The sequence below is a fragment of the Salarias fasciatus genome, chromosome 5 (assembly GCF_902148845.1).
Source record: "Salarias fasciatus chromosome 5, fSalaFa1.1, whole genome shotgun sequence".
In the NCBI taxonomy this organism is placed as follows: Eukaryota; Metazoa; Chordata; class Actinopteri; order Blenniiformes; family Blenniidae; genus Salarias; species Salarias fasciatus.
In genome coordinates, this window is record NC_043749.1 from 2,185,215 (window position 1) to 2,197,754 (window position 12,540).

The 12,540-nt window shown below is 47.0% G+C and overlaps 1 protein-coding gene across 3 annotated transcripts in view; it reads right to left on the bottom strand.

Annotated features, from left to right (window-relative positions):
* The window catches only part of cntn4 (contactin 4), a 200,745-nt gene that overhangs the window by 65,983 nt on the left and 122,222 nt on the right, over positions 1-12,540 (bottom strand). For all 3 annotated transcript variants that reach the window (XM_030091110.1, XM_030091111.1, XM_030091112.1), the window contains 3 exons: positions 10,374-10,577; positions 8,575-8,677; positions 7,169-7,353 (listed from right to left, as the gene is read on the bottom strand). In XM_030091110.1, the coding sequence (XP_029946970.1) occupies positions 7,169-7,353; positions 8,575-8,677; positions 10,374-10,577 (492 nt within the window). The remainder of the gene's footprint in view (positions 1-7,168; positions 7,354-8,574; positions 8,678-10,373; positions 10,578-12,540) is intronic.

Sequence of the window (12,540 nt, forward strand, 5' to 3'; positions counted from 1 at the left end):
AAGCCATTTAAAACAAAGAACTTTCAAGTTGGAATGTAAAGGTTGTTAATGCAGTATTTCACCATTCTGGTCCACCCACGATGGAAGTGCTCTGAACTGAAATATGTTTGACACCTCTTATTGGACAGACGTGGGCAAAAACAAAGAAATACAAACGTAAAACTAATGGTGGATTCTATTCTATTCTCCTTTACAACAAATCTGGTTCAAAGTCACAGAACTAGCAAAAAGCAGACTGAAAACACTTATTTTTCTCGGTTTAAAGGAAATTACAAGCCGATTATAGAACTAGTGCTGCACACGGTGGAATCAAAGAAAAGGAAAAGTTCAGCTGAAGCAGAGAATATACAAAACCTTTTGTGCTTCATTTACATTCGACCGTCAATTATATGTTATTTATCAATTATCCTGCATTCATGGTGGTGAAATTGTTCCATTTATGTTCTGTGAAACAGCGGATGTGTCTGCACCATAGGTGGTTTGCCCCCACCCCCCCACCCCCCCACCCCAACACACACACACACACACACACACACACACACACACACACACACACACACACACACACACACCATACACAACAAGAAAGAACTGCATTTGATAATTTGTTCTGTTCTGTTTATTGTCCACTGCAGGAAATAAATGGAAATTCCCACCCTTGGAGGCCTGATATGGAGAAATATGGCGCCTGAGTACGTTCAAAGAAGTTCTTTTTCGATTAGGATATAATGAATCTAATTCCACCTCCAGCTCAAGAGGGATTCAAAGCTGCGGAGCCGCTAATGAATTCCTCGTTCAGTAAATGCATTTTATACTTTGTTAAAGTGCACGGAAACAAGGCGAAGCGGTGGAATTATAGCTTTAGAGTGCTGCGTATGTATTTTTATATGCGTATTTGGGAGATCTCTTGTTTTCAGGTGCATTAAAAAATGATGTTAGTGGTGCGAGAGGGTTTTAACGGTGGTTATACTGCCACTATAAAATGAAAGCATCATTCACCCCCCCTCTGCTGTTTAACACAGAACTGTGCTCTCTTTACACTGTGGCCTGTCTGGATGTACAAGAGATCCTCTTATCGATCCTCCCATTGGCTTACACTGCTGACGAATGTCTCAGAGGCTTAATTCAAAGGGAGTTCAAAATAAGATTACTGATTTTTATCACCTGGCTGCAGACAGAAGGAGAGAGGGAGGGGGGAGAGGGCAACGCAGACAAAAGGCATCAAAACTGGATGGAGGGGGCTGGAACAGGACAAATCAAGGCTCGGCGGGTCACGGCGTGCGCTCCAGGCCACGCTCTAAACACACGCTGAGAACACCCGGGGCTGCTGTAAATAATGGCGAATGGTTTAAAGCCCCAGACGAGTTATGTGTGTCAGCTGACTCAGCATGACTCGAGGAGGTAGTGTGCCGTGGAGTCAGGAGGAGGAAGAAGGGAAAAAAGCAGATGATTGCTCATAGCAAGAGTTAAGAACCCGAAAAATGATTGTTCTCTGCACAAAATACAAACACAAACGAAGAACAGCACCCGCTAGTGGCCCCACCTGCAAACTGCTTCGCCGTCAGCATTTCTGCCAAAACATACATGTGATGTTGTGATTACAGGGCTTATGGGGATGGTTTCCATTATTCACTCTGTCCTTCTGTGTTCAGGATAATCTGGGAACAGATCTCAACACTGAACAAACATAGCGGGAGCTTCCAGCAGCCGTCTTGAACTTTGGGTGATTAACATACTTTCAGCATCTGTCTGTACCAGTTCTGATCTGTGCATCACAATATCAAATCAGCTTCCTTACTAATACCTCATACTACTGACTGAACAAGTTTTAATAGAGCAGAATTGGCTTATTTCAGCAGCACTCACTCGTGGCCCAACGTGCTAACAACATCGTCTTCAAAATGTTGTAGAGTCAAAGTGAAACTGTTCTGAAATAAAAATCCAAAAATGACCAGTCTTCACTTGAAATGTTTTACACAGAGAGCCTTACCCGAATCCACACTAAAATAATCCAGACAACATGATGACTGTGCCGTCCCCTCTTTACTGTTTTATGCAAAAACTATGGGAGAAGCCTTTTATTCTCCTTTTAGGCAGTGGACCCCTGAGACAACAGCCAAGCTGAGGGACTGTTTTGAATCCACAGATTGGAATCTGCTTGTGGGTTCAGACGTGGACAATGACATCAATGAGAGCGTGGTCTGTGTCACAGACTACATAAATTTCTGCACGGATGTAGTAGTGCCCCTGAGAACCGTGCGCTGCTTCCCCAACAACAAGCCGTGGATCAGAAGTGACACAAAACATCTGCTGAACTGTAAAAAGGAGGCTTTTAAGTCTGGTGACCGGCAGAGAATGAGGACTGCTCAGCATGACCTGAGGAGGGCCATGAGACGGGCCAGGAGGGAGTACAAAGCAGGACTTGAGAGGAAGCTGCAGGATAAGAGCTCCCGAGAGGTCTGGAAGGGCATGAGAACCATTACTGGTTTCAAGGAGAAGGGATGTGTAGCTCCTGGTGATGTGGACATGGCGGACGAGTTCAACCGTTTTTACAACCGGTTTGACTCTGTACAAACGCACACACACACTAACGGATGTCCACCCGGCGGCCACTCCACCTCGGCTGCTGTGACCTGCTCCTCTTCTCCACCTGGGAGCGGCTCCACCTCTGCTGCTGTGACCTGCTCCTCCTCACCATCCGGCGGCTGCTCCACCTCTGCTGCTGTGACCTGCTCCTCTTCTCCACCTGGGAGCTGCTCCACCTCTGCTGCTGTGACCTGCTCCTCTCCTCCACCCAGCGGCTGCTCCACCTCTGCTGCTGTGACCTGCTCCTCCTCACCACCCAGCGGCTGCTCCACCTCTGCTGCTGTGACCTGCTCCTCCTCACCACCCAGCGGCCACTCCACCTCGGCTGCTGTGACCTGCTCCTCTTCTCCACCTGGGAGCGGCTCCACCTCTGCTGCTGTGACCTGCTCCTCCTCACCATCCGGCGGCTGCTCCACCTCTGCTGCTGTGACCTGCTCCTCTTCTCCACCTGGGAGCTGCTCCACCTCTGCTGCTGTGACCTGCTCCTCCTCACCACCCAGCGGCCACTCCACCTCGGCTGCTGTGACCTGCTCCTCTTCTCCACCTGGGAGCGGCTCCACCTCTGCTGCTGTGACCTGCTCCTCCTCACCATCCGGCGGCTGCTCCACCTCTGCTGCTGTGACCTGCTCCTCTTCTCCACCTGGGAGCTGCTCCACCTCTGCTGCTGTGACCTGCTCCTCTCCTCCACCCAGCGGCTGCTCCACCTCTGCTGCTGTGACCTGCTCCTCCTCACCACCCAGCGGCTGCTCCACCTCTGCTGCTGTGACCTGCTCCTCCTCACCACCCAGCGGCCACTCCACCTCGGCTGCTGTGACCTGCTCCTCTTCTCCACCTGGGAGCGGCTCCACCTCTGCTGCTGTGACCTGCTCCTCCTCACCATCCGGCGGCTGCTCCACCTCGGCTGCTGTGACCTGCTCCTCTCCTCCACCCAGCGGCTGCTCCACCTCTGCTGCTGTGACCTGCTCCTCCTCACCACCCAGCGGCTGCTCCACCTCTGCTGCTGTGACCTGCTCCTCCTCACCACCCAGCGGCCACTCCACCTCGGCTGCTGTGACCTGCTCCTCTTCTCCACCTGGGAGCGGCTCCACCTCTGCTGCTGTGACCTGCTCCTCCTCACCATCCGGCGGCTGCTCCACCTCTGCTGCTGTGACCTGCTCCTCTTCTCCACCTGGGAGCTGCTCCACCTCTGCTGCTGTGACCTGCTCCTCCTCACCACCCAGCGGCCACTCCACCTCGGCTGCTGTGACCTGCTCCTCTTCTCCACCTGGGAGCGGCTCCACCTCTGCTGCTGTGACCTGCTCCTCCTCACCATCCGGCGGCTGCTCCACCTCTGCTGCTGTGACCTGCTCCTCTTCTCCACCTGGGAGCTGCTCCACCTCTGCTGCTGTGACCTGCTCCTCTCCTCCACCCAGCGGCTGCTCCACCTCTGCTGCTGTGACCTGCTCCTCCTCACCACCCAGCGGCTGCTCCACCTCTGCTGCTGTGACCTGCTCCTCCTCACCACCCAGCGGCCACTCCACCTCGGCTGCTGTGACCTGCTCCTCTTCTCCACCTGGGAGCGGCTCCACCTCTGCTGCTGTGACCTGCTCCTCCTCACCATCCGGCGGCTGCTCCACCTCGGCTGCTGTGACCTGCTCCTCTCCTCCACCCAGCGGCTGCTCCACCTCTGCTGCTGTGACCTGCTCCTCCTCACCATCCAGCGGCTGCTCCACCTCTGCTGCTGTGACCTGCTCCTCCTCACCACCCAGCGGCTGCTCCACCTCTGCTGCTGTGACCTGCTCCTCTTCTCCATCCAGCGGCTGCTCCACCTCTGCTGCTGTGACCTGCTCCTCCTCACCACCCAGCGGCTGCTCCACCTCTTCTGCTGTGACCTGCTCCTCCTCACCATCCAGCGGCTGCTCCACCTCTGCGGCTGCGACCTGCTCCTCTCCTCCACCCAGCGGCTGCTCCACCTCTGCTGACGCGCCGGCCTTCACTGTGGAGGAGGTACGTGTGGAGCTGAGGAGGCTCCATGGACGGAAAGCTGCAGGGCCTGATGGGATATCACCACGGCTGCTGAAGGAGTGTGCGTCAGAGCTGGCTGTGCCTCTCCAAACCATCTTCAATCGGAGTCTTCAGACTGGACGTGTCCCTGCGTTGTGGAAGACCTCATGCCTTGTCCCAATGCCCAAGGTGGCAAGGCCTGCAGGGATGAAGGACTACAGACCAGTGGCCCTAACATCCGTGGTGATGAAGACTTTTGAGAGGCTGCTGCTCCGGCTGCTCAAACCTCAAGTGGAGGGGGCGCTGGACCCCCTTCAGTTCGCCTATCAGGACAGCATGGGAGTGGACGATGCAGTCTTGTTTATGGTCCATCAGGCGCTCTCCTTTCTGGAGGGAGCTGGAGGCTATGTGAGGTTGATGTTTTTCGACTTTACAAGCGCCTTTGATACCATCCAGCCTCAGTTACTGAAGGGGAAGCTTGAGAGGATGGGAGTGGATCCTCTTTTTGTTCGCTGGATCCACAACTACCTGACTCTGAGGTCACAATACGTCCGGCTCGGGGGGGGCGTATCTGGGACCCTGTTGAGCAACACTGGTGCACCGCAGGGGACTGTACTATCCCCCTTTCTCTTCACACTGTACACTGCTGACTTTGCTCACAGATCTGCTGCGTGTCATGTGCAGAAGTATTCAGATGACACTGCAATTGTGGCATGTGTGAAGGGTAGGGATGAAAAGGAGTACAGGGAGCTCATCGCGGGATTCACCACCTGGAGCAGGGACAATGGTCTTATTCTGAACACCTCTAAGACGAAGGAGATGATCATTGACTTTGGCAGGAAGCCCTCTCATCAACCTGTCATCATCGACGGAGAGAGTATTGAGGTTGTTCACACCTATAAATACTTGGGTGTGCACCTTGACCACAAACTGGACTGGTCGGAGCAGGCTCGGGCCCTGTATAAGAAAGGACAGAGCAGGCTGTTTTTCCTGAGGAGACTTAAATCCTTTGATGTGTGTGGTGACATGCTGTACATTTTCTACCAGTCTGTTGTTGCAAGTGCTGTTTTCTTTGGGGTTGTCTGTTGGGGCGGCAGTATGACAAAAAGAGACAGCAATCGGCTGGACAGACTGATCAGGAGGTGTGTGTCTGTGATGGGGAGGAAGGTGGACTCTGTTGGAGCAGTCTTGGAGAGGAGGATGGGGGCTCTAATGCAGAGTATCTTGAGGAACTCCAAACATCCACTGCACGACACAGTTGCAGCTCAAAAAAGTGAGCGGAGCAACAGGCTCCTGTCATTGCGCTGCAGAACTGAGCGCTTCAAGAGGTCGTTCATCCCCTCAGCAATCAGGCTGTATAACAGATGTGCCTGAGCCAAACAAAGTACACTATGAGCACTTTTATTTATTGTACTGTTATTTATTTGCATGTATATGATCTGTGTGCTGCTGGACACTGGAATTTCTCCCTTGGGAGATTAATAAAGTTTTATCTATCTATCTATCTATCTATCTGTTCTATCTATTACGACATCATTGCCCATTATATTCTTTCATATTTTCCCTTTTTTAAACTCTGTCATCTATCCATCCATGTATTCATCCACAAACACACGTGCACACACACAATTACATTTCTCTACATCTAACTGGCCATGTTGACTGTTTGTAAACCCATTGTCTCACCGTGCATCTGGATTTTCAGCAATAATACCAAAATCAAATAACAGATGATGACATTTACCCAACAGTTACTACATTTTCAAAGGTATTTTTACCTCCCTTTCTTTTTAATAATACTTCTTTGAAAATGCAATAACTTAGGAAAAAATATTGACTGGAAAATATCATGTCGCTAAGAGCAAGCTGATATATTACTGGTTTTATTATATTTAAATTATCACTTGTTACATCATCGGTTGCTAAAAACAATTAATATTTTTTTGAATTATACTTTTTTATTTTATAAATAATATTTGTCCTGATTTTTTAAAAATGTTTTTGTCCTCTACAGTTTATCCATACCCCTTTATTGAGTTAGAAAGAAGCCATGCTGGTTAAGAAAAGATCTGTGGATACACAAAGAAGATGAATATGAGAGTAAAAGTGAAATCCAGTGATTGTTTCTGAGACTGGACGGGAGCAGATTGTGTGTTTTGTTGAGCTGTGGCGGTTCTGACTCGGATCCAGACTCGGGGGGTGTGAGCCGGGGGGGGGGGCGGTCTACCCTCCTTCCTGTGGATCCAGATGCTGCTGCAGGGATTATGTCCCTGACATATGTGCCACCGCTCTATGTATAGCACATTTAACAGCTCTGATCTGCAGTCAACTTGGACGTCAATCACGATGCCATCTGGTGGAGCCCGACGCGAGGCTCACCAAGGTCGCGTCCAAGGGCTCAGGCTCATCCGCATCACTCCTTTAATCTGGATCAAAATATTAGAGGCATCATGGCTGACAGCCTTTAATCATTCTGATGTGCTGTAAAAACCGAGCCTCCCCGCTCACGCTTTGGTGGGAACAAACGTCCCTCCTCTTTTTTGATTTCTTTTGGCCCCCTGTGGAGCGGGAGCGGCTCTGATAGATATTCACCACCTACCGTAGAAGGAGAGCTTCCCCTTCACCGTGTTCAGGCCCCGGGAGTTCTCCGCCACGCACTCGTACGTGCCGGCGTCCTCCTGCTGGAAGTACGGGATCTCCAGGACGCCGCTGGCCTTCCTCATGTCCACTTTGCGGGGGAAGGGCACGCTGTCCACTCTCCTCCAGTTGATAGACGGAGCCGGGCTGCAGACACAAAGCAGCTCAGTGCATCCGTCCCTCCTCTGATTCTCACACACTCACACACTCACACACTCACAGCTGTTCATGACTGTTTATGAACCATTATCTTTCTTTTGCTGTTTCATATCGTTATGTTTTCTTTACATTCTGAATTCATTTTCATCTAAAAACAAACATGTATTTATATTTATTAGAGAAATATCTTTTGTTCACATTTTGAATTGTCTTCTTTCTGCTTTACAGTCAGATATTTGCATTTACAAAACATTTTCTAAGTTAAACAAATTTTCTACGTTGACATTTTCTGTTTATGAACATCTCAGTTTTTCTTTTTCCACATATAAAAATTTCCCAAAAAATTTAATATTTCCATTTCTTTTAAATATATTTTTATTATCTATCTTCATTTAACATTAATCAAGTATCATTTTTATTTCTTCGTTTTCCAATAGTTTTCTTGTTTATTTATTATTTAATGGATTATTTAACAAATTAATTAATTCATTCAAACAATTATTTAATAAATACTTATTCACATTTAGCCTTTCAAGTTATAGTTTTTATATTTTATTTTTACTCATTATATTGTACTTAGAGATATTTATTCATGTCAATACTCTTTTGTTAGTTATTTGCTTAATGATAGCAAATAGCATTCAGCCTTTCTCAGTTAGATTTCTTATTACTGTTTATAGATATTTGTTTTTAGTGACAGACACTCACATTTTGCAGAATTTGTAGTCCTCTGCATGCCTTTAAAGGCTGATCAGTTCAGTTTTGAATCATTTACACATTTCTTAAATGTTGCTAGTGACTTTCTAGCTACTTCTGCCGCTGCATGTTTTTCACACATCTGATCGTAACGGGAGGAATAAAGCAGAAGTGTTGAATGTTGATCGACACCCAGCCCCATCATAGACAGCTCAAACCTTTTAAAACAGCTTAAAACTGTCTGAATGAGCCTGCTACGTCTGTGTGTATGAGCCGATATCCAGTCAGAGTCGCTCCTGCGAGTGAGTTCGACGTGTATAAAGCCAGACTGGTGGACGTTGCTCCGACAACGAGTTTATTATGCAATTAAAAAGCCTCGATCGTCGATGTAACAGCAAACTGTGTGTGGTAATGATGATTTGGCCCATAAGAACCGCTCAGCAGCCATCCTCCATGCCGCTTGTGGAGGGTTTAACAGACACGCTGAACACTGTGTGAGCGGCGTTTGCTTACTTCCCCAGCGCGAAGCACTCCAGCTTGACGGTGGATCCTTTGGCGACGTGAACCACCTCTGGGAACTGAACTTCGATCTTTGGCTCGTATTCGCCCATCACACCTGAAAGAGGACGTTAGCAAGAAACAGGGCGTCAGCACGATGCTAGCACTTCAGGTAACAACCAGGAAATAGAGCATCTTCCTCCTGCTAAATGACAACATTCATCCTTCAGCTGAATTTTTCTCTTTCTTACAATTATGTGAAATTAAATTAGCTGAAAAAATCCGCCATCGGGGGCGCTGTAATCCCTCCCGGCTCTGACCAGCTGAGTCTTTGCTCCGGGCCCCCCTCGTCGGCCTGGGTAGCCATGGCCCCCCCGCCACCCCTCATCCATTGCTGTAATTCAAAGCTGTGTTGCACAAATAGCTCCAGAGATGGAGGAAACAGGCCAATTTCATCTGGCTGATTTGGTGAGGCATGTGTTATCGGGACGGCTCCCTGAGTGACTGTGAAAGCTAATTCAGATCCTTATCACAACTGTCTCGTGGCGGAGCGCCGCCGCCGAGCTATCGGCCGTGTTCAAGCCGACAGGTGGAAGTGGACAGGTAATTGTCTCATACCATAACCTTTTGTAGGGGACACCTGTTTAATGTGGCCCTCCCCCCTCCCCCTCCCCCCTCCAGCTCCCCCCGTCCCGCCCTCTCTGCTGCTGCAGGAGACAAAAAGCTTTAATAAAACAGGAGCGGAGAGACGCTCTTCCTGAGCCTCGTCTCATATCAGATGGCTGGATTTTAATCTGACAATGCTTCAAACACAAAAACAACACAGAAATGGGGCAGTTTGTACGCCAGGCCACTAGTTGGTGCAATTTTTTTCCAATATAACAACACAATTCAAATTAATTTAAAACACCTAAACTTCATTGAAAATCCAGATTACACAGCATGTTCCCCCCTTTTACCATATAGCTTATAGCTTCTATTGGATCTTTTTTTCTTCCTCACAGAGTGCTGAAGTCACATTTTCTAGCATATCATCAGCACTTTTCCTTGTGAGGATGCACAACAATTTACATAATCATTTATAAGCTATATTCATGCAGAACAGCAGGTATCATTAGACGCGGGTCACGCATGGTTCATGTAAACATCAGATCTAATGTTGGCTTTTCTGTACCCTGTTATCAGCAGCAGCTGTGATCAAGGGAACAAAGTCCACATAAATGTCATGGAAGACATTTGTGGCAGGAAGCGTATCCAGTTGGGCACTTCTTCCTGTTTGTGCATCAGGCATGGCGAAGCCGGAGCTGCTGGGACTGAAGCCCACCCTCAGATTACTTGCTGACAATGACCTTTAACTCCGGAGCGCCTTGATAAGGCCAGCCCGGAGCAGCTCAGCCCCCGGTTTAAAGGACACGCCAAAATTAGCAAAGAACCACATAATTAACCTTTGAAATTTCATTTGTATTCTTTAAAGGTTTTTTTTTTTATTTATTCTTTTTTTTTTTTGTTCTGATCCCAACAAAGCTGGTTAGAAATTCTTGTGTGTTTTTTAGTTCTAAAAACAGAATCTAAATCAAATTGAAGAAATCCAAAAAACATAATATGTAAGGTTTAAATGGCATTCCAAAATGTTTAAATCTATAGAGAAGAGAGTAGAAATGATTCACAATGCTAACTGGGTCATCTCTGCTTATCAGGAAGCAGATTGCGTGGAAAAGTTGGATTTTTACGCCTTTCTGTCAGGGAAGTAAAGTTCGTCCAGAATGTGGCGTTAGAGTGCAAAACAAGGAAAAATTGACGCCATGTTAGCTTACCGTCGCTGCGGAGCACCAGAGGAGTCGGCGGGCCGTGGACGCGGGTCTTGGTGACGGTGTTGGTCACCACGCAGGTGTAGTTACCCACGTCTGACGACTCCACTTTGGCGATGTACAGATTCCCCGTCTCCTGCGAGATGAAGCGGCGGCTGTCCTGCTTCACGAACGTCGGGTACTCGTTGAAGATCCAGGAAAATATCAGATCTGTGGGAAAAAAAACAAAAAAACAAAAAAGAAGAAAGTCTCAGTATAAATCCAGGACTGTAGGAGAGGAAGTAGGATGGATGGTGATTGGATATTCTGGTTGGAGGCTAAAATAAGCTTTTGACCCCCTCTGGCTCCGGAATGTGCTGATAAGATATATCACCATTTGCCATGAGGTGGAAATTGATGACTGGATCTGCGAGAGGTTACAAACAAATGTAATTATCTGGACTTACTTCAAATGACCATTTTTCATGTGGATGTGGTTTGCATAGTTAAAGAGGGATTTAGGAGACCCTGGGGTTTGTGCTGTCATGACTAATTACAGTTCCCCAGACAGCCAACTGGAATCAGCAAATACAGAAAGCTCCTAAGAAACAACAAGCAGCACTTCACACAGAAATGTGGAGTTAATGAACCAAAGAAACAAGAAATTGATAATAAGGAGGGAAATGTAATTAAAATCTGTGACTTAGGGATACTTGGAAAAACCATTTTGGGTCACTTTAGGTAGCGCCGATCACTAACATGACACTGCTGAACGAGAAAAAAATGGATTATGAAGATATTTACATCAAGATTAATATGTGAACGCTGCCCTGATAACTAGCAGGATTACAAAGCTAATCATGACTAGGTACAGGTTTAGAGACGTGGAGAAGTTTGTTAAATACGAATAGAAAAAAAATCAGCTTGAGTCGTAAAACAGATTCTCAACGAAAACTGAAATCAGTCCAGATATTGCTTAAACTTTTGCCAACTTGCTTCATTCAGAAATAAAGTTTTGCACAATTAGGGAACCATTCTGTGTAACTTTACAAAGAAAACCAAGTGTCAACAAGTGTAAACGCTCGCTAACTTGTTCGACACTTGTTATTCTGTTTCAGAGTTGTGCAAAATTTTTCAAGGTTAAAGCACCTTCAAAAACGGGCAAATGTTGACAGTTTATTGAAGAAAAATGCAACTTGTTCAATATTTCAACCTTGTGAAACAAGTGTATGCTAACCTAAGTTGGAGTTGTCGAGGGCTAGCTAACAGGTGAACACTCTGTCCAACTTCCTGTTTTGTTCTAATCAATTCATAAAATTACTGTTTTCCCTGTTTTAGGCACAGTTCACACAATGATGTTACAAGTGAAAGTGAAAATGGATCGTTTAAAACGCTGAGTGGGCAAAGTAGGATTACCATCGGTGGGGGTGACGTTAAACACGTCTGTTGAAAGCTACAGAAATAATGCAAACGGAAAAGAAATGGGTTTTAACAACATTATTGTGAAGAGAGTCTCTCAGGAAGTCACGATATTTTAGATGTTTTAATCTCTTCTGCCTAAAAAGCACAAGTTTGTAAAAAATGTTACGTTACTGTTATTTATATTTGACTTTATTCCTTTTCCGTCTTCCTCTAGACCAGTTTGGGCTGCGTGTGGTCCTTCTAGACGCTTTTTAAGAGGATCCAGTGCATGATGCTAATGTGCACGCTTCAAAGTTTAATTATGATCCACACATGAAGCTATAAAGAAAAGTTCGGCGCACGTTTCCCATTAACATTCCTCAAGCAACAGGTGTGCTCACATCGCCTGATTCGCACTGACGGGCTGCTGACGGATCGTCCGCAGGTGTATAGATTATAATTATTGTTATTATTAATAATGACTGGGCTGCGACGAGGCAGCAGCGATGATGGAGAGTCCTCAGCAAGGCTCACCTACACGGACAGCATCGTTAATGGGATTCGTCACACCTGCGCTCAACAAGCTCAACGTGAGCAGGAACGAAAAGCCGCACACACTCGTTTCCTCTCAGTTTGGAGGGAAAACTTCATAGGAAACTTTAAGATCAGGGGCTGTGAGTAAGATTAGGTAAAAAGCCAAATAAAAGAAGTGAAACAAAACTTTGTAGATTTTATTTGCCGAGAACTTCTAAGAAATAGGGAACAATTTAAAAAATTGTAAAAGTAATGAGTT